At 39.4% G+C, this 22422-nt stretch overlaps 1 protein-coding gene across 2 annotated transcripts in view; it reads left to right on the top strand.

Annotated features, from left to right (window-relative positions):
- Positions 1-22422, top strand: part of LOC128697308 (tetratricopeptide repeat protein 5-like) — a 187968-nt gene that overhangs the window by 49465 nt on the left and 116081 nt on the right. For both annotated transcript variants that reach the window (XM_070104170.1, XM_070104169.1), the window contains exon 7: positions 7274-7327. In XM_070104170.1, coding sequence (XP_069960271.1) covers positions 7274-7327 — 54 coding nt within the window. The remainder of the gene's footprint in view (positions 1-7273; positions 7328-22422) is intronic.

Raw genomic sequence — 22422 nt, 5'->3', positions numbered from 1 at the left:
TTTTTTGGGTCACCCTGCCTCGGTGGGAGACGCCCGACTTGTTGAAAAAAAAAAAAAAAAAAAAAATCAGGGAAACTGGTTATTTTTATATATCCAGACTTGAGTCCTGGAAATGGGAAGTACAATGCCTGCACTCTAAAGGAGGGGTTTGGGATATTATCGGTTTGGAGGGATATGTTATGTATCTTTATACACAAAGGAAGAGACAAACAGGGGAAATGGCACAGAGAGGACAGGTGGGCAGTAAAATGGGGCATACCAAACCAGGCTTCAGCCCGTCAAGGCCAAATAAGCAAACAAACGCGAAGCCAGTACTGGAGAAACCAGGGGAGTGTACACCAGGGGACATACTAGGTAGTACACCACCAGTGGTACTAATGAAACAAAGCGAGACATAACATCCCACTTGGTAATTCCTGCTTCATATTTGCAAAGGGTTTGAAATCAAATAAAAATGACAATGTTAGTTACGTCAGTGGGCTCCTGACAGAAGTGAATGCCATATTCGGAGCATTTACAGAAACACACAAAAGGGATGTTTTAGACGGAGAGATAAAGATAGAAAACTACAACATGTATAGATGTGATAGAATCAATAGGTCACAGGGAGGAGTTGGAATCTATGTAAAGGATACTTACTGTTGCACAGAAGTGCTGAATTCTACGAATGATAGAGTAGAAATTCTAGGCATTTAAGTTGAAAATAGGAATTTGGTAATTATCCTAGTATATAAACCACCATTGGCAACTGCTGAGGAAATCACAGATCATTTAAGTAAGATAGATAGCTATCTGGATAGGCTAGAAAGTCCTACACTAAATATTTTACTCCTTGGAGATTTTAATCTCCCTCATGTAAAATGGAAAATGGCACACCGTAATGTTATACCAGAAATATCCCCGGGAAGCACCCTGGCTCAACAGGCACATACCAGGGAAATAAGGAGGTTTTGTGAAATGTACTCTTTAACCCTTTGAGGGTTTCGGCTGTACTAGTAGGCTTATGACCCAGGGTTTATGACGTACTAGTGCGCCTAAATTCTAGCACCCTCAAATCTAGTGGGAGAAAGCTGGTAGGCCTACATATGAAAGAATGGGTCTATGTGGTCAGTGTGCACAGTATAAAAAAATCCTGCAGCACACAGTGTGTAATGAGAAAAAAAAAACTGACCTTTTTTTTGGAATAAAGCAGCGACTTTGCACTGTATTTTTGTATGGTATTTATTGTTGTATTCTAGCTTTCCTGGTCTCATTTTATAGAATGGAAGACATATTACAGAAATTGAGATGCTTTTGACTGGTTTTACAATGAAAAGTACCTTGAAATTGAGCTCAAAGTAGCAGAAATGTTCGATTTTTACCAAAGTTCAAAAGTAAACAAATCATGCCAAGCGTCCAATACACGTCAACTGGTGAGTCTAATATTCTTTTGCAAGTGCGCCAATATTATTTATACCATTTTTTACACTAATGCAGTAGTCTGCATAACAGTAAATCTTCTATTTTTTGTGAGAATAAAAATTCAAAGTGGAAAGCAAAAGAATGTAAGAGGGGCCTTGAGACGTAACTAATGAACAGAGGAAATGTCATTTTAGTGCCAGGAATGTCTTTCTTGTTTATTCTTTATCCTATTCGGAAATTGGCATCTTTTGAAATTTGTGTGAAATTGGCAAAATTGCTAAATTCTGACCACTGTACTGGATAGTTGAAATTGGTAAATGGGTGGTTTTTTGCACTCATTCGATAGAAAAAATGAAGTTCTAGCGAAATATTCATGTGTTTTGTCGACTAGTACAGTGGAATTAGCCGAAAATGGGGCTCAAAGTGGCCAAAATCACCAGTGTAAACATTGCCGAGACCACTAACTTCGCGAGAGCATAATTCCGTAAGTTTTCCATCAAATTTTAAACTTTTGGTGTCATTATGATCGGGAAAAGATTCTCTATCTTTTCCTAAGAGAAAATTATTTTTTTTTTTTTAAAATTTGGCCGACCCTGAGAACGAGTCTCGGAGAGGGCTTGTCGACCCTCAAAGGGTTAAACCAACAAGTAATTGATCCCACTAGAAATGAAAATACCCTGGATTTGATATTCACAAACAACGAGGAACTGATCAGAGGCATAAGTTTCCAAAACTATTTACTCTGATCATAACATCATAGAGGTTCAAACTAGTATTAACTCAGGGGTAGGAAACTGCATCACTAAAGTTAGAGATGGGATGTTCAGTAAGTTTAATTTTAACAACCATAGAATTAACTGGGAAAAAATAAACCAAGAGCTATCAGACATACCCTGGGAATCAGACATGAACGACCTAAATCCCCACCAGTGCCTAGAGAAGCTGAGTACAGAAGCATACAAAGTATGTATGAAACATGTACCATTGAGGAAACCCAGAGAAAGATCAGATATAGAGAGAGAGCATAGGAGATGGTACAGAAGAAGAAAACGGGTTACTGAACTGCTTAAAAACACAAATATGCTACAACAGAGGAAAGATAGACTTAGCAGAGAGATCACTGAATTAGAGCAAAAACTTAGGATGTCATACCTCACAGAAGAAGTACAAAGGGAACAAAGGGCCATACAGGATATTGCAAGAAACCCAAAATATTTATATTCCTACACAAAATCCAAGCTAAGAACTACCTGTAGAATTGGATCACTACTGAGAGGAGACTCGTATACTGACGATGAACAGGAAATGAGTGAAATCCTAAAAGAACAGTATGAGTCGGTGTTCAGCAACCCACTAAATGACAGCAAGATATAAAATGCAGAAATATTTTTCACTCCAGAAGAAGGCCGCACAGACCAACTAAATGACAGTACAAATTCCATAGATTTCGAAAAAGAAATGGATAACATGCCCACTCACTCAGCACCTGGACCAGATTCATGGAATGCTCTATTTATAAATAAGTGCAAAGTACCACTAGCACGAGCCCTCAGTATTCTTTGGAGAAAGAGCTTAGATCTAGGTGAAATACCGGAGGCCTTAAAGAGTGCAGACATAGCTTCTTTGCACAAGGGAGGTAGTAGAGCATTAGCTAAAAATTACAGACCAGTAGCCCTAACCTCTCACATCATAAAAATCTTCGAAAGAGTGATGAGACGGCAGGTTACAAATTTCATGGACCAGCACAACCAACATAACCTGAACCAGCATGGTTTTAGAGCAGGACGATCATGTCTCTCACAGATGCTGAACCATTATGACAGAATTACGGAGGCACTGGAAGACGACCAAAACGCAGATGTGATTTACACAGATTTTGCAAAGGCGTTTGACAAATGCGATCATGGAGTGATAGCGCACAAAATGAAGGCCATGGGCATTATGGGGAAGGTAGTCAGATGGATTTTCGGTTTTCTAACACACAGAACACAAAAAGTAGTAGTGAACAGGGCAAGATCCAGCATCAGCGAGGTCAAAAGCTCAGTGCCCCAAGGCACTGTCCTGGCACCTCTGCTGTTCCTCATCCTCACAGCAGACATAGACAAAAACACCCGGCACACTTTTGTATCATCATTTGCAGATAACACTAAAATAAGCATGAAAGTCAGTACGGTAGAGAACACTGAAAAAGTACAGGAAGACATAAACAGGGTTTTTCAGTGGGCAGTGGAAAACAACATGACGTTCAGTGGTAATAAGTTCCAGCTGCTTATGTATGGAAAGAATGAAGAACTCAAAAGGAGCTCTATATACAAAACTCAAGAGGGTCACCAAATAGAACATAAGGAATACGTAAAAGACCTAGGAATAATTATGTCAGTGTACCTTTCTTTTAAAGACCATAACAAGACAAAGATCACGACAGCCAGGAAGATGACTGGGTGGGTATTGAGAACTTTCAAAACAAGGGAAACAATGCCGATGGTGACACTCTTCAAATCGCTAGTGCTCCCTCACTTAGAATATTGCTCAGTGCTGACAGCCCCGTTCAGGACAGGAGAAATATTGGAGCTGGAACAAATACAGAGATCGTTTACGGCTCACATTGAGCAAGTAAAGCACTTAAACTACTGGGAACGCCTGCAAGTCTTGAACATGTACTCATTGGAGTGGAGGAGAGAGAGGTACATGATAATATATACCTGGAAGGTACTCGAGGGCTTGGTCCCAAATCTGCACACTGCCATAACAACATACTGGAGTGAGAGATATGGGAGGAAGTGTAAAATAAACCCAGTGAGGAGCAGGGGTGCGGTGGGGACAATAAGGGAACACTGTATCAGCATCTGAGGTCCCAGACTTTTCAACATCTTACCAGAAGATATCAGAAACACTGCTGGAACAAGTGTTGAAGCCTTCAAGAGGAAACTAGACAAGTATCTTCACCAGGTGCCAGATCAACCAGGCTGTGATGGGTATGTGGGGCAGCGGGCCTTCAGCAGCAACAGCCTGGTTGACCAGGAGAGCACCAGATGAGCCTGGCCCATGGCCGGGCTCAGAGAGTAGATATACTCTCAAAATTCTTCAAAGGTATATCAAAGATATATATACTTCTAAACTGTTGTGTTCTGAGCACCTCTGCAAAAACAGTGATTATGTGTGAGTGAGGTGAAAGTGTTGAATGATGATGAAAGTATTTTTTTGGGGGGGATTTTCTTTCTTTTTGCTTCACCCTGCCTTGGCCGATTCCCGCCAAGGCAGGGTGACCCGAAAAAGAAAAACTTTCACCATCATTCACTCCATCACTGTCTTGCCAGAAGGGTGCTTTACACTACAGTTTTTAAACTGCAACATTAACACCCCTCCTTCAGAGTGCAGGCACTGTATTTCCCATCTCCAGGACTCGAGTCCAGCCTGCCGGTTTCCCTGAATCCCTTCATAAATGTTACTTTGCTCACACTCCAACAGCACGTCAAGTATTAAAAACCATTTGTCTCCATTCACTCCTATCAAGCACGCTGACGCATGCCCGCTGGAAGTCCAAGCCTCTCGCACACAAAGTCTCCTTTACCCCCTCCCTCCAACCTTTCCTAGGCTGACCCCTACCCCGCCTTCCTTCCACTACAGACTGATACACTCTTGAAGTCATTCTGTTTCGCTCCATTCTCTCTACATATCCGAACCACCTCAACAACCCTTCCTCAGCCCTCTGGACAACAGTTTTGGCAATCCTGCACCTCCTCCTAACTTCCAAACTACGAATTCTCTGCATTATATTCACACCACGCATTTGCCCTCAGACATGACATCTCCACTGCCTCCAGCCTTCTCCTCGCTGCAACATTCATCACCCATGCTTCACACCCATATAAGAGCATTGGTAAAACTATACTCTCATACATTCCCCTCTTTGCTTCCAAGGACAAAGTTCTTTGTCTCCACAGACTCCTAAGTGCACCACTCACCCTTTTCTCCTCATCAATTCTATGAGTCACCTCATCTTTCATAGACTCATCCGCTAACACGTCCACTCCCAAATATCTGAATACATTCACCTCCTCCATACTCTCCCCCTCCAATCTGATATCCAGTCTTTCATCACCTAATCTTCTTGTTATCCTCATAACCTTACTCTTTCCTGTATTCACTTTCAATTTTCTTCTTTTACACACCCTACCAAATTCATCCACCAACCTCTGCAACTTCTCTTCAGAATCTCCCAAGAGCACAGTGTCATCAGCAAAGAGCAACTGTGACAACTCCCACTTTATGTGTGATTCTTTATCTTTTAACTCCACACCTCTTGCCAAGACCCTCGCATTTACTTCTCTTATATATATATATGTATATAGGAGAGGAGGATAGGAACCCTGTGGCCTAGCTGACAAAGCTCTCGCTTCACACACGGAGGGTCTGGGTTCGATTCCTGGTGAGGCGGAAACATTTTGATGTTTCCTTACACCTGTTGTCCTGTTCACCTATCAGTAAGTAGGTACCTGGGTGTTAGTCGACTGATGTGGGTTGCATCCTGGAGGACAAGATTTAGGACCACAATGGAAATAAGTTAGACAGTCCTCAATGACACACTGACTTTCTTGGGTTATCCTGGGTGGCTAACCCTCCGGGGTTAAAAATCCAAATGAAATCTTGTATTATCTTAGGGATGGGACAAAGAGGGGAAGAAAGAAGGAAGTGGACCAAAATGTCCTTGCAAGATTGTCTTTCCTATGTGTGGGTTATTTGTTACATTCACAGTACAGTAAGTTCTTGACTTGGAAACATGTTGAGAATCTGTATAATATCATTATTATATCATTATCGTGTATAATATCATTATTGTGTATAATATTTATTTATTTATTTATGTCTTTGCAAATAGTACATCATTGTCAGTGGAACGCCTTCCATCTGAACAAAAAACTAATGGAAAAATAAATAAATAAAGAAACCACTCTAGGAAAAATAAGAATAATGACTTTTGAGGATTTTACTTAAAATTTAAATATAATAAAAATGGCCTTTGGTTCTGGTGCTGTAGTTGGGCAGAAGTAGGTAAGGCCCTGGACAGATCTCTGATGTTAAAGATGTAGGTTATCCTGGGCGGATGGTAATTGTCCGATGTTTTGGAATCTCCTCTACCACTTGGTTGGAGCACCACAGGTAGAATAAATAAGGGTCGACAGTAGTCGAATAATGTTAATAAGTCCAATTAACATGTGTCTTGCTCCTTTATCTGGCGTCTATCCTGGATGACCACGCCAGGAACAGAGCTGGTAATAAGAAAGAATAAACTGATTACCAATGGTTATGATAATATAACATTTAAGAATGAAAAAGAGTGGTAAATGTCAAAATCATTACTGGTAACCAGCAAACAAAAGAAAACAATGAACAGTAATACTCCTGGTAGATCACCTTACCTGATCAGGAGAAGAGTGGAGGTGAAGTGACTCTCCAAACTTCAACCCACACCAGGTAAGGTCAGTACTACCAGGAGTAGAAATTGAAACAAATCTGACACAAGGAACTAGTTTCACCCCAGCCCGCCAGAGGGGGGATGGGGTGTGTGGCGTAACTCGCTAATGGTTCCTGGTTGCCTGAACAACCCTAACCCCACTTACTCCTACTTTTCCCTCACAATCATTATTATACACAATACAGAAGGTCCCCAATGTGTTTTTCAGTCGAGGATTTACTGTATTTTTTTTTTCAATAAACTGGCCATATCCCACCAAAGGAGGGTAACCTAAAAAAAAATGAGTTTTTCTTTTTAAATTTAGTAATTGTTCATTTTTGTTCTTTTGTTCTCTGCATTTACAGTTAGCATAACATCAGTGTAATAATTACAGAGCATTTGTTTATTGCTTTGCAGGCCAATGATCCACTAGCTGTTGTTCTCCCTGAGCTCCACTTCAGCAAATTTCATGTGAGTTAAGTGCATGTTATGTATAGTACAAAATTCTTGTTTAAGAGTTGAACACCAAATTGTTACACAGGCAATCCTCACTCAACGACCGAGTTCTGTTCCTCCAACTAGATCGTTAAGTGAATTGGTCGATGAGCGAGGGGCCACCCCTTACCAATACATGTACAGTGGAACCTCAAATATCGAACTTTCTTCATTCCAGACGGTTGTTCGAGTGCTGTTACCGAACGAATTTATTCCCATCGGGAATAATGTAAATTAGATTACTTCATTTCAGACCCTCAAAAATGCACTTATAAAAGCACTTACAAAAATACACTTACATAATTGGTCGTGTTGGGAGCAGTTCGATATTTGAGGTTCCACTGTATTTCAAACATACTGTACTGGTAGTGGGTTTGTGTCGACCGTCTTTACATATTGTTTTAATGTCACCTTTGTACCATTTATAACATTTTTTTTGTATTTAAATGTTTATACAGTAGGGTACTGTATAGTGTACACCGACTGGCCAGAGAGCTGGTCGTAAGTCCGAGCAGTCATTAAACAAGTAGGTCATTAAACAAGTAGGTCATTAAACAAGTAGGTCATTAAACAAGTAGGTCATTAAACAAGTAGGTCATTAAACAAGTAGGTCATTAACCCTTAAACTGTCCAAGCAGATCTACGTTCACATGTGTAGTGCTCCAAAAGTAGATATATGTTTTTTTTACATATTTTCAAATATAACCAAAAAAAAACGTAGATCAGTTTTTTACGTTTTCAAATGTAAAAAAAAAAAAGATCTACTTTTTTTACATACTTTCAAATGTTGAAAAAACGTAGAGCTACGTTTGGATAGTTTAATGGTTAAACAAGTAGGTCATTAAACAAGTATGTCATTAAGTGAGGAATGCCTGTATAGTAAACCCTTATTTTTACACTACTTATTTAACCACAAAATTAAGTGTTTTAGTGCTGAAAAAAGTTGGTACTGTACTTCTTTGTAACACATCAGCTATCTCATACCTCAGTTACTGAGAATGGTTGAAGTCCCTTGATCTGTATTCCTTGGAATGCAGGCAATAAAGACACATACACTTGGAAAATTCTTGATGGACTAGTAACAGATCTGCATATAAAATTCACTCCCTACAAAAGCAAAAGACTTGGCAGGAGATGCATCCTCCACCTAGTGAAAAGCAGGAGCGCCACGAGTACGCTGAAAGATAACACAATAAGTGTCCGGGGCCCAAGACTGTTCAACTGCCTCCCAGCATACATAATGGGGATTACCAATAGATTCCTGGATGTCTTCAAGAAGGCACTGGACAGGCACCTAGTAGTACCTAACCAGCCGGGCTGTGGTTTGTACGTTGGTTTACATGCGACCAGCAGTAACAGCCTGGTTGATCAGACCTTGATCCACCATGATGCCTAATCATGGACTGGGCCACGGGAGTTTTGACCCCTGTATACTCCAGGTAAGGCAGTGGCCCCAAAAGATAGAGGAAACACATTCACCATCATTCATAAAATTGCTGTCTGGCCAGAAGTATTCTGATGTCACAGTTAACATGGTTCTCCAAATTGCCACATTGTTCATTGGTACTGTGTTGTATGTCATAAATCTAAAAGAAATTAAGGACTGGTATCATGCAAATTTTGGTATTTTGGTCATCAGCATTATATATATATATATATATATTTTTTTTTTTTTTTTTTTTTTTTTTTTCAACAAGTCGGCCGTCTCCCACCGAGGCAGGGTGACCCAAAAAAGAAAGAAAATCCCCAAAAAGAAAATACTTTCATCATCATTCAACACTTTCACCACACTCGCACATTATCACTGTTTTTGCAGAGGTGCTCAGAATACAACAGTCTAGAAGCATACACATATAAAGATACACAACATATCCCTCCAAACTGCCAATATCCCAAACCCCTCCTTTAAAGTGCAGGCATTGTACTTCCCATTTCCAGGACTCAAGTCCGACTATATGAAAATAACCGGTTTCCCTGAATCCCTTCACTAAATATTACCCTGCTCACACTCCAACAGATCGTCAGGTCCCAAGTACCATTCGTCTCCATTCACTCCTATCTAACACGCTCACGCACGCTTGCTGGAAATCCAAGCCCCTTACCCACAAAACCTCCTTTACCCCCTCTCTCCAACCCTTTCGAGGACGACCCCTACCCCGCCTTCCTTCCCCTATAGATTTATATGCTTTCCATGTCATTCTACTGTGATCCATTCTCTCTAAATGACCAAACCACCTCAACAACCCCTCTTCTGCCCTCTGACTAATACTTTTATTAACTCCACACCTTCTCCTAATTTCCACACTCCGAATTTTTTGCATAATATTTACACCACACATTGCCCTTAGACAGGACATCTCCGCTGCCTCCAACCGTCTCCTTGCTGCTGCATTTACCACCCAAGCTTCACACCCATATAAGAGTGTTGGTACTACTATACTTTCATACATTCCCTTCTTTGCCTCCATAGATAACGTTTTTTGACTCCACATATACCTCAACGCACCACTCACCTTTTTTCCCTCATCAATTCTATGATTATATATATATATATACAGTGGACCCCCGCTTAACGATCACCTCCAAATGCGACCAATTATGTAAGTGTATTTATGTAAGTGCGTTTGTACGTGTATGTTTGGGGGTCTGAAATGGACTAATCTACTTCACAATATTCCTTATGGGAAAAAATTCGGTCAGTACTGGCACCTGAACATACTACTGGAATGAAAAAAGTTCGTTAACCGGGGGTCCACTGTATATATATATATATATATATATTCAACAAGTCGGCCGTCTCCCACCGAGGCAGGGTGACCCAAAAAAGAAAGAAAATCCCCAAAAAGAAAATACTTTCATCATCATTCAACACTTTCACCACACTCACACATTATCACTGCTTTTGCAGAGGTGCTCAGAATACAACAGCTTAGAAGCATATACGTATAAAGAAACACAACATATCCCTCCAAACTGCCAATATCCCAAACCCCTCCTTTAAATTGCAGGCATCGTACTTCCCATTTCCAGGACTCAAGTCCGACTATATGAACATAACCAGTTTCCCTGAATCCCTTCACTAAATATTACCCTGCTCACACTCCAACAGATCGTCAGGTCCCAAGTATCATTCTCCTCCATTCACTCCTATCTAACACGCTCATGCACGCTTGCTGGAAGTCCAAGCCCCTAGCCCACGAAACCTCCTTTACCCCCTCTTTCCAACCCTTTCGAGGACGACCCCTACCCCTCCTTCCTTCCCCTATAGATTTATATGCTTTCCATGTCATTCTACTTTGATCCATTCTCTCTAAATGACCAAACCACCTCAACAACCCCTCTTCTGCCCTCTGACTAATGCTTTTATTAACTCCACACCTTCTCCTAATTTCCACACTCCGAATTTTCTGCATAATATTTACACCACACATTGTCCTTAGACAGGACATCTCCACTGCCTCCAACCGTCTCTTCACTGCTGCATTTACCACCCAAGCTTCACATCCATATAAGAGTGTTGGTACTACTATACTTTCATACATTCTCTTCTTTGCCTCCATAGATAACGTTTTTTGACTCCACATATACCTCAACGCACCACTCACCTTTCTTCCCTCATCAATTCTATGATTAACCTCATCCTTCATAAATCCATCCGCCGACACGTCAACTCCCAAGTATCTGAAAACATTCACTTCTTCCATACTCCTCCTCCCCAATTTGATATCCAATTTTTCTTTATCTAAATCATTTGATACCCTCATCACCTTACTCTTTTCTATGTTCACTTTCAACTTTCTAACTTTACACACATTCTCAAACTCATCCACTAACCTTTGCAATTTTTCTTTAGAATCTCCCATAAGCACAGTATCATCAGCAAAAAGTAACTGTGTCAATTCCCATTTTGAATTTGATTCCCCATAATTTAATCCCACCCCTCTCCCGAACACCCTAGCATTTACTTCTTTTACAACCCCATCTATAAATATATTAAACAACCATGGTGACATTACACATCCCTGTCTAAGACCTACTTTTACCGGGAAGTATTCTCCCTCTCTTCTACACACCCTAACCTGAGCCTCACTATCCTTATAAAAGCTCTTTACAGCATTTAGTAACTTACCACCTATTCCATATACTTGCAACATCTGCCACATTGCTCCTCTATCCACTCTATCATATGCCTTTTCTAGATTCATAAATGCAATAAAAACTTCCCTACCTTTATCTAAATACTGTTCACATATATGCTTCAATGTAAACACTTGATCTACACATCCCCTACCCACTCTGAAGCCTCCCTGCTCATCCGCAATCCTACATTCTGTCTTACCTCTAATTCTTTCAATTATAACCCTACCGTATACTTTTCCTTTTATACTCAGTAAACTTATTCCTCTATAATTTTTACAATCTCTTTTGTCCCCTTTCCCTTTATATAAAGGGACTATACATGCTCTCTGCCAATTCCTAGGTACTTTCCCCTCTTTCATACATTTATTAAACAAAAGTACCAACCACTCCAACACTATATCCCCCCCCTGCTTTTAACATTTCTGTCATGATCCCATCAGTTCCAGCTGCTTTACCCCCTTTCATTCTACGTAATGCCTCACGTACCTCCACCACACTTACATTCTGCTCTTCTTCACTCCTAAAAGATTCAAATTCAAAGTTTATTCTCTATAAAGATTACAATGTTGAATTTACAGAATTTGGTTGTTGTGTGGTTTACATGTAGTTAAATAATGATTACAGAGTGTACCACTAGAACGCCTAGCATGGCTAGGCATTTCGGGCAGACTTAGTTTAATTTTTTATTTTAAAATATTACAAATTATGAGGTAAGTTGGTATTATGGCTAAGTGACTAAATACTAGTTTGTGAGTTTAGCAATGTGAATGCTTTTGTTTTGGCACAGTACATAGTTTCAGTATTGGAGTATCACAGGATTCATTATTTTAAGATTGAGATTAATATTTCTGTTTATGGTCAAATGGGTGAGTGAGTGTAAGTGTGAATCACCAGGTGGTATTCGTGCAGTTAGTTGATGGGGTGTATCAGGGAGATAAGATGTTTTCTAATGGTAGTTTTGAAGGTGATGAATGTGTCTGCAGTTCTAGAGTTCTCAGGTAGGGTGTTAAGGATTTTAGGGCCTTTGACATACATTGAATTTTTGTAAAGGTTTAGTCGGACACGGGGAATGTCGTAGAGATGTTTGTGTCTGGTGTTATGCCTGTGGGTTCTGTCACAACTATCAAGAAAGAGTTTTAGGTCAAGGTTGATATTGGAGTTTAAGGTCCTGTAGATGTAGATTGCACAGTAGTAAGTGTGGATGTACTGAACAGGGAGTAAGTTTAGATCTATGAAGAGTGGGGGGGTGTGTTGCCAGGGATGGGATTTAGTGATTATTCTTACTGCAGCTTTTTGTTGGGTTATTATTGGCTTTAGGTGTGTTGCTGCAGTTGATCCCCAAGCACAAATAGCATAGGTGAGGTATGGATATATAAGTGAATGGTATAGTGTGATAAGGGCAGTTTGTGGCACGTAGTATCGTATCTTGGAGAGGATCCCAACCGTTTTGGATACTTTTTTGGTTATGTGTTGGATATGGGTGCTGAAATTCAGGTTGTTGTCAAGGTATAGGCCTAGGAATTTGCCCTCATTATGTCTGGTAATTAGGGTGTTGTCGATGTTAATGTTAATTTGTGCATCTCATGCTCTGCTACCAAACATAATATAGTAGGTTTTGTCAGTGTTAAGCATAAGTTTATTGGCTGTCATCCAAGTCGATATTTTGATCAGCTCCTCGTTAACAATGGTGTTGAGGGTGGCAAGATTAGGGTGAGAGATGACATAAGTCGTGTCGTCAGCAAAGAGAATGGGTTTCAGGTGTTGGGATACGTTTGGAAGATCATTGATGTATATGAGGAAGAGCAGGGGACCAAGGACACTTCCCTGCGGAACTCCAGTATCAAGTGGCCGTGTTGTTGATGCTGTGTCTTTAATGGTGACATACTGATACCTATTAGTAAGGTAAGATTTGAAATAAGCAAGCGCATGGCCTCTTATACCGTAATGGTCAAGTTTGTGGAGTAGGATGCCGTGGTCTACTGTGTCAAAAGCTTTTCTTAAGTCAATAAAAATTCCTAGTGGATATTCCTTATTTTCCAATGCTGTGTAAAGCAGATCTAGCATTTTTATGATTGCATCATTAGTGCTTTTATTTTTCCTGAATCCAAATTGGCAGGGGTTGAGTATGTTTTGTGTTGTTATAAATGAATATAGTCTCCTGTCCACGAGTTTCTCAAAGATTTTGGATAGCAATGGTAAGTTTGATATTGGCCTATAGTTGTTTAAGTCTGTAGGGTCACCACCTTTATGTATTGGTGTAACCCTTGCCATCTTGAGTAGTTTCGGGAAGGTGCTAGTTTCTAGTGACTTGCTAAAAAGTAATGAAATAGCATGCGAAAGGATATGGGCTGCTCGCTTGTACAGTAATGGTGGGACATTAGACAGATTCCCTGGGTTGTTTTTAAGTGACTTTATAATCTCGGTGACTTCCGAGGGCTCAGTTGGTGCAAGATAGAAGGAATTTGGGAAATTCCCATCTAGGTAGTCCCCGGCATGGGCATTGGTATGTGGGATTTTATTGGCGAGATTAGATCCTATGGTTGAGAAGAAGTCGTTTATCTTGTTAGCTGTGTCAGTGGGATGTAGTGGTGTTTCATTAGGTTTAGTTAGGACAATATTCTTGGTTTTTTTCAGTTTGTGGGTCCCTAGAATCTGAGAGAGTGTTTTCCAGGTCTTTTTTATATCTCCTCTAGTGTCTGTGAATCTACTGGAGTAGTATAGTTGTTTGGCTTTCTTTATTACTTTGGTGAGAACTGATGAATAGTGTTTAAGAATATCTTTGTGTATTAAGCCCTGTCTATATTGCTTTTCATATTGGTGTTTCTTGTCAATGGATTTCAGAATGGTACTGGTTAGCCATGGGCAACCAAGCCGTTTGTTTGTGATCTGTTTCGTTTTTATAGGACAATGTTTGTTGTATAGTCTAAGTAATTTGTTAAGAAAAATGACTGTCCAGTCATCAATACCATTGGCCTTGGAGAATTCTGTAGGCCAGTCAACAATCTCTAGGTCAGCTGTGAACTTCCTTATTGAGGCCTCGTCATGGAGTCTAAATGAGACTTTGTTGAATTCAAGTGGTGGTTTACTAATGTTTATCAGGAGGAAGGTAGGGTAGTGGTCTGTAGTGCTATCTGTGATTATCCCTGATTTAAGGGGGGCTAGTATATTGGTCCATATGTGATCTATTATGGTTGCACTTGTCTCAGTGAGCCTGGTTGGTTTAGTTATTGTTGGTATGAGAAGTATGTTGTTCATATTGTTGATGAAATCAGTTACAGGCTGATCATCTAGTAAGCCAAGGTTGATGTTGAAGTCTCCAGCTAAGAGAAGGTGGTGCTTATTCATTTGTCTGTTTGTTATTAGTGACTTTAATTTCTCACTGAAATTTGGGATGTTTGTGTGAGGTATCCGGTAAATGGCACCGATTGTTATAGGTGTCTTAAGGTTTTTTACAGTAAAATTAGCAAAAATGTATTCCCCATATTCATCACTAAAGCAAGTGGTGCTAATACAAGATAATTGGTTAGAGTAATAGATTGCAATACCACCCCCAACTTGGTTTGGTCTGCAGTTGTGAATTGCTGTGTATCCTGGTAGAGGGTAGATATCTATTGTGTCCTGCTTAAGCCAGGTCTCAGTAAGAATAATGCAGGAGAAGGGTGTCTTTAGTGATTCAAGGAGTGCTAGGAGGTCATCATAGTGTTTGCTTAAGGACCTGATGTTGTAGTTAAGTACTGATAGACTTTTAGCATTGTTTAGGATAGTGCTGGCTTGTGATGCTGTGTAATAAAGGCAGTTACTTTCCAATAGGTTTTGATTGGGTGTCAGATTATGGAGGTTTAGATCAGGGTCAACGTAATCAATCATCTTCTAGGTTTAAATTATGGTTATTTATATCCTGAGTTGTGTGTTGGGTTCTAGTACTGATATCTGTAGTGGTGGGAAGTTTGGATAAGTATATAGCTAGAGTATTTTGGTCATATAGAGTATAGTCACTACTACACATAATGAAGTTGATGTTGTCTATGTGTTGTGCTGGAATGAACTAAAGTACAACTAGGTATAAACTAGTAATATAAAAATACAAATTTAAAATAGAACATGACTCTCACTTGTAATTGCACTAAGGTCTAATAATGACTTTTGTGAAGTCTATGTTTTGAGCTAGAATGAGCTATAGTACAACTAGATTTAATCTAATAATATAAAAATACAAATTAAAAATAGCACCAGTCTCTCACTAGTAATTGCAATATGGTCTAATATAAAGAATTTGGTATTGACTATAGTACAACTGTGTTTAATCTAATAATATAAAAAAGGCACAAGACTCTCAATTGTAATTGCACTAAGGTCTTATATAAGTTGTTTACAAGAATTAGAGTATAACTAGATTTAAATTGACAGGATAAAATACACAAGTTAAGGTAGTAAAAGAATAATAATAAAAAAAAATGATAAAAATAAAAATGGCAATGACTTGGTTATAATATGCTAGTAAGATGGTAGACAGGATAATATAAAAGTTGTAGTTGAAAATACTAGTTTAAAAAAGTATAGAATAAGATGGTCAATAAAAGAAGTTTACAATAAGTTTGATCAATATAGTTTAAAGCAAAATTGGGCAATAATAGGGATTTTAGAATAAAATTGGGCAATTGAGTATTTCTTAAAGTGAGGTAGAATTATTGAGGACAAGTTATGGCTAGTTTATACTAAAATAAGATGGAACAGTGATGCGGTAAGTTGTAAAAAAAGGAGATAGATTCTGTAGATATTAAAAAAATTAAGACTATGAGGTAGAATGGTCGTTGAATACAACAATGACAATCAAAAGTAGTTGGGGTATTAGAATTTTAGGTGGGCACAAATTTATGACAATATAACACTAACGGTGGACTGTGGGTATTATCTGCACTTTACTCTGATTCTGTTAGTCCAGCCTCACTTAGGAATGTTTTAAGGTCATGTTCTGTGGAGATGAAGTATCTCTTCCCAGTGGGCTGTTTCCTAAAGATGGTATACCTCCCTGACCAGTGCATGAAATTACCACCTCCCTTTCTTCCTTAACATTTAAAAGTTCCTGAAAATATTCTCACCATCTACCTAATACCTCCCTCTCCCTATCTACTAACTCCCCCACTCTGTTTTTAACTGACAAATCCATACTTTCCCTAAGCTTTCTTAACTTGTTTAACTCACTCCAAAATTTTTTCTTATTTTCATTAAAATTTCTTGACAGTGCCTCTCCCACTCTTTCATCTGCTCTCCTTTTGCACTCTCTCACCACTCTCTTCACCTTTCTTTTACTCTCCATATACTCTGCTCTTCTTATAACACTTCTGCTTTGTAAAAACCTCTCGTAAGCTACCTTTTTCTCTTTTATCACACCCTTTACTTCATCATTCCACCAATCACTCCTCTTTCCTTCTGCCCCCACCCTCCTATAACCACAAACTTCTGCCCCACATTCTAATACTGCATTTTTAAAACTATTCCAACCCTCTTCAACCCCCCCACTACTCATCTTTGCACTAGTCCACCTTTCTGCCAATAGTCGCTTATATCTCGCCCGAACTTCCTCCTCCCTTAGTTTATACACTTTCACCTCCCTCTTACTTGTTGTTGCCACTTTCCTCTTTTCCCATCTACCTCTTACTCTAACTGTAGCTACAACTAAATAATGATCCGATATATCAGTTGCCCCTCTATAAACATGTACATCCTGGAGCCTACCCATCAACCTTTTATCCACCAATACATAATCTAACAAACTACGTGCTACATCATACCTTGTATATTTATTTATCCTCTTTTTCATAAAATATGTATTACTTATTACCAAATTTCTTTCTACACATAGCTCAATTAAAGGCTCCCCATTTACATTTACCCCTGGCACCCCAAATTTACCTACTACTCCCTCTATAACATTTTTACCCACTTTAGCATTGAAATCCCCAACCACCATTACTCTCACACTTGATTAAAAACTCCCCACGCATTCACTCAACATTTCCCAGAATCTCTCTCTCTCCTCTACACTTCTCTCTTCTCCAGGTGCATACATGCTTACTATAACCCACTTTTCACATCCAGTCTTTATTTTACTCCACATAATCCTTGAATTTATACATTTGTAGTCCCTCTTTTCCTGCCATAGCTTATCCTTCAACATTATTGCTACTCCTTCTTTAGCTCTAACTCTATTTGAAACCCCTGACCTAATCCCATTTATTCCTCTCCATTGAAACTCCCCCACCCCCTTCAGCTTTGTTTCACTTAAAGCCAGGACATCCAGTTTCTTCTCATTCATAACATCCACAATCATCTCTTTCTTATCATTTGCACAACATCCACACACATTCAGACTTCCCACTTTGACAATTTTCTTCTTATTCTTTTTAGTAATCTTTACAGGAAAAGGGGTTACTAGCCCATTGTTCCCGGCATTTTAGTTGACTTTTACAACACGAATGGCTTACGGAGGAAAGATTCTTATTCCACTTCCCCATGGATATAAAAGGAAAAGTAATAAGACAAAGAACTATTAAGATAAAATCAAAGAAAACTCAGATGAGTGTGTATAAATAAATGTGTACATGTATGTGTAGTGTGACCTAAGTGTAAGTAGAAGTAGCAAGACATGCCTGTAATCTTGCATATTTATGAGACAGACAAAAGACACCAGCAATCCTACCATCATGTAAAACAATTACAGGCTTTCGTTTTACACTCACTTGGCAGGATGGTAGTACCTCCCTGGGTGATTGCTGTCTACCAACCTACTACCTACAATATATATATATATATATATATATATATATATATATATATATATATATATATATATATATATATATATATATATATATATATATATATATATATATACATGTATATATATATATATATATACATGTATATATATATATTTTATTTTTTTTTATTATCACACCGGCCGATTCCCACCAAGGCAGGGTGGCCCGAAAAAGAAAAACTTTCACCATCATTCACTCCATCACTGTCTTGCCAGAAGGGTGCTTTACACTACAGTTTTTAAACTGCAACATTAACACCCCTCCTTCAGAGTGCAGGCACTGTACTTCCCATCTCCAGGACTCAAGTCCGGCCTGCCGGTTTCCCTGAATCCCTTCATAAATGTTACTTTGCTCACACTCCAACAGCACGTCAAGTATTAAAAACCATTTGTCTCCATTCACTCCTATCAAACACGCTCACGCATGCCTGCTGGAAGTCCAAGCCCCTCGCACACAAAACCTCCTTTACCCCCTCCCTCCAACCCTTCCTAGGCCGACCCCTACCCCGCCTTCCTTCCACTACAGACTGATACACTCTTGAAGTCATTCTGTTTCGCTCCATTCTCTCTACATGTCCGAACCACCTCAACAACCCTTCCTCAGCCCTCTGGACAACAGTTTTGGTAATCCCGCACCTCCTCCTAACTTCCAAACTACGAATTCTCTGCATTATATTCACACCACACATTGCCCTCAGACATGACATCTCCACTGCCTCCAGCCTTCTCCTCGCTGCAACATTCATCACCCACGCTTCACACCCATATAAGAGCGTTGGTAAAACTATACTCTCATACATTCCCCTCTTTGCCTCCAAGGACAAAGTTCTTTGTCTCCACAGACTCCTAAGTGCACCACTCACTCTTTTTCCCTCATCAATTCTATGATTCACCTCATCTTTCATAGACCCATCCGCTGACACGTCCACTCCCAAATATCTGAATACGTTCACCTCCTCCATACTCTCTCCCTCCAATCTGATATTCAATCTTTCATCACCTAATCTTTTTGTTATCCTCATAACCTTACTCTTTCCTGTATTCACCTTTAATTTTCTTCTTTTGCACACCCTACCAAATTCATCCACCAATCTCTGCAACTTCTCTTCAGAATCTCCCAAGAGCACAGTGTCATCAGCAAAGAGCAGCTGTGACAACTCCCATTTTGTGTGTGATTCTTTATCTTTTAACTCCACGCCTCTTGCCAAGACCCTCGCATTTACTTCTCTTACAACCCCATCTATAAATATATTAAACAACCACGGTGACATCACACATCCTTGTCTAAGGCCTACTTTTACTGGGAAAAAATTTCCCTCTTTCCTACATACTCTAACTTGAGCCTCACTATCCTCGTAAAAACTCTTCACTGCTTTCAGTAACCTACCTCCTACACCATACACTTGCAACATCTGCCACATTGCCCCCCTATCCACCCTGTCATACGCCTTTTCCAAATCCATAAATGCCACAAAGACCTCTTTAGCCTTATCTAAATACTGTTCACTTATATGTTTCACTGTAAACACCTGGTCCACACACCCCCTACCTTTCCTAAAGCCTCCTTGTTCATCTGCTATCCTATTCTCCGTCTTACTCTTAATTCTTTCAATTATAACTCTACCATACACTTTACCAGGTACACTCAACAGACTTATCCCCCTATAATTTTTGCACTCTCTTTTATCCCCTTTGCCTTTATACAAAGGAACTATGCATGCTCTCTGCCAATCCCTAGGTACCTTACCCTCTTCCATACATTTATTAAACAATTGCACCAACCACTCCAAAACTATATCCCCACCTGCTTTTAACATTTCTATCTTTATCCCATCAATCCCGGCTGCCTTACCCCCTTTCATTTTACCTACTGCCTCACGAACTTCCCCCACACTCACAACTGGCTCTTCCTCACTCCTACAAGATGTTATTCCTCCTTGCCCTATACACGAAATCACAGCTTCCCTATCTTCATCAACATTTAACAATTCCTCAAAATATTCCCTCCATCTTCCCAATACCTCTAACTCTCCATTTAATAACTCTCCTCTCCTATTTTTAACTGACAAATCCATTTGTTCTCTAGGCTTTCTTAACTTGTTAATCTCACTCCAAAACTTTTTCTTATTTTCAACAAAATTTGTTGATAACATCTCACCCACTCTCTCATTTGCTCTCTTTTTACATTGCTTCACCACTCTCTTAACCTCTCTCTTTTTCTCCATATACTCTTCCCTCCTTGCATCACTTCTACTTTGTAAAAACTTCTCATATGCTAACTTTTTCTCCCTTACTACTCTCTTTACATCATCATTCCACCAATCGCTCCTCTTCCCTCCTGCACCCACTTTCCTGTAACCACAAACTTCTGCTGAACACTCTAACACTACATTTTTAAACCTACCCCATACCTCTTCGACCCCATTGCCTATGCTCTCATTAGCCCATCTATCCTCCAATAGCTGTTTATATCTTACCCTAACTGCCTCCTCTTTTAGTTTATAAACCTTCACCTCTCTCTTCCCTGATGCTTCTATTCTCCTTGTATCCCATCTACCTTTTACTCTCAGTGTAGCTACAACTAGAAAGTGATCTGATATATCTGTGGCCCCTCTATAAACATGTACATCCTGAAGTCTACTCAACAGTCTTTTATCTACCAATACATAATCCAACAAACTACTGTCATTTCGCCCTACATCATATCGTGTATACTTATTTATCCTCTTTTTCTTAAAATATGTATTACCTATAACTAAACCCCTTTCTATACAAAGTTCAATCAAAGGGCTCCCATTATCATTTACACCTGGCACCCCAAACTTACCTACCACACCCTCTCTAAAAGTTTCTCCTACTTTAGCATTCAAGTCCCCTACCACAATTACTCTCTCACTTGGTTCAAAGGCTCCTATACATTCACTTAACATCTCCCAAAATCTCTCTCTCTCCTCTGCATTCCTCTCTTCTCCAGGTGCATACACGCTTATTATGACCCACTTCTCGCATCCAACCTTTACTTTAATCCACATAATTCTTGAATTTACACATTCATATTCTCTTTTCTCCTTCCATAACTGATCATTTAACATTACTGCTACCCCTTCCTTTGCTCTAACTCTCTCAGATACTCCAGATTTAATCCCATTTATTTCCCCCCACTGAAACTCTCCTACCCCCTTCAGCTTTGTTTCGCTTAGGGCCAGGACATCCAACTTCTTTTCATTCATAACATCAGCAATCATCTGTTTCTTGTCATCCGCACTACATCCATGCACATTTAAGCAACCCAGTTTTATAAAGTTTTTCTTCTTCTCTTTTTTAGTAATTGTATACAGGAGAAGGGGTTACTAGCCCATTGCTCCCGGCATTTTAGTCGCCTCATACGACACGCATGGCTTACGGAGGAAAGATTCTTTTCCACTTCCCCATGGACAATAGAAGAAATAAAAAAGAACAAGAGCTATTTAGAAAAAGGAGAAAAACCTAGATGTATGTATATATATATATGCATGTGCGTGTCTGTGAAGTGTGACCAAAGTGTAAGTAGGAGTAGCAAGATATCCCTGTTATCTTAGCGTGTTTATGAGACAGAAAAAGAAACCAGCAATCCTACCATATATATATATATATATATATATATATATATATATATATATATATATATATATATATATATATATATATATATATTAACAAGTCGGCCGTCTCCCACCGAGGCAGGGTTGCCCAAAAAGAAAGAAAATCCTCAAAAAGAAAATACTTTCATCATCATTCAACATTTTCACCTCACACATAATCACTGTTTTTGCAGAGGTGCCCAAAATACAACAGTTTAGAAGCATATACGTATAAAGATACACAACATATCCCTCCAAACTGCCAATATCCTGAACTCAAGTCTGGCTATATAAAAATAACCAGTTTCCCTGAATCCCTCCACTAAATATTACCCTGCTCATACTCCAACAGCTCGTCAGGTCCCAAATACCATTCATCTCCATTCACTCCTATCGAACATGCTCACGCACGCCTGCTGGAAGTCCAAGCCCCTCACCCACAAAACCTTCTTTACCCCCTCCCTCCAACCTTTTCGAGGACAACCCCTACC

This window comes from Cherax quadricarinatus, chromosome 89 (assembly GCF_038502225.1).
Source record: "Cherax quadricarinatus isolate ZL_2023a chromosome 89, ASM3850222v1, whole genome shotgun sequence".
In the NCBI taxonomy this organism is placed as follows: Eukaryota; Metazoa; Arthropoda; class Malacostraca; order Decapoda; family Parastacidae; genus Cherax; species Cherax quadricarinatus.
This window is presented reverse-complemented; position numbering and strand designations above follow the sequence as displayed.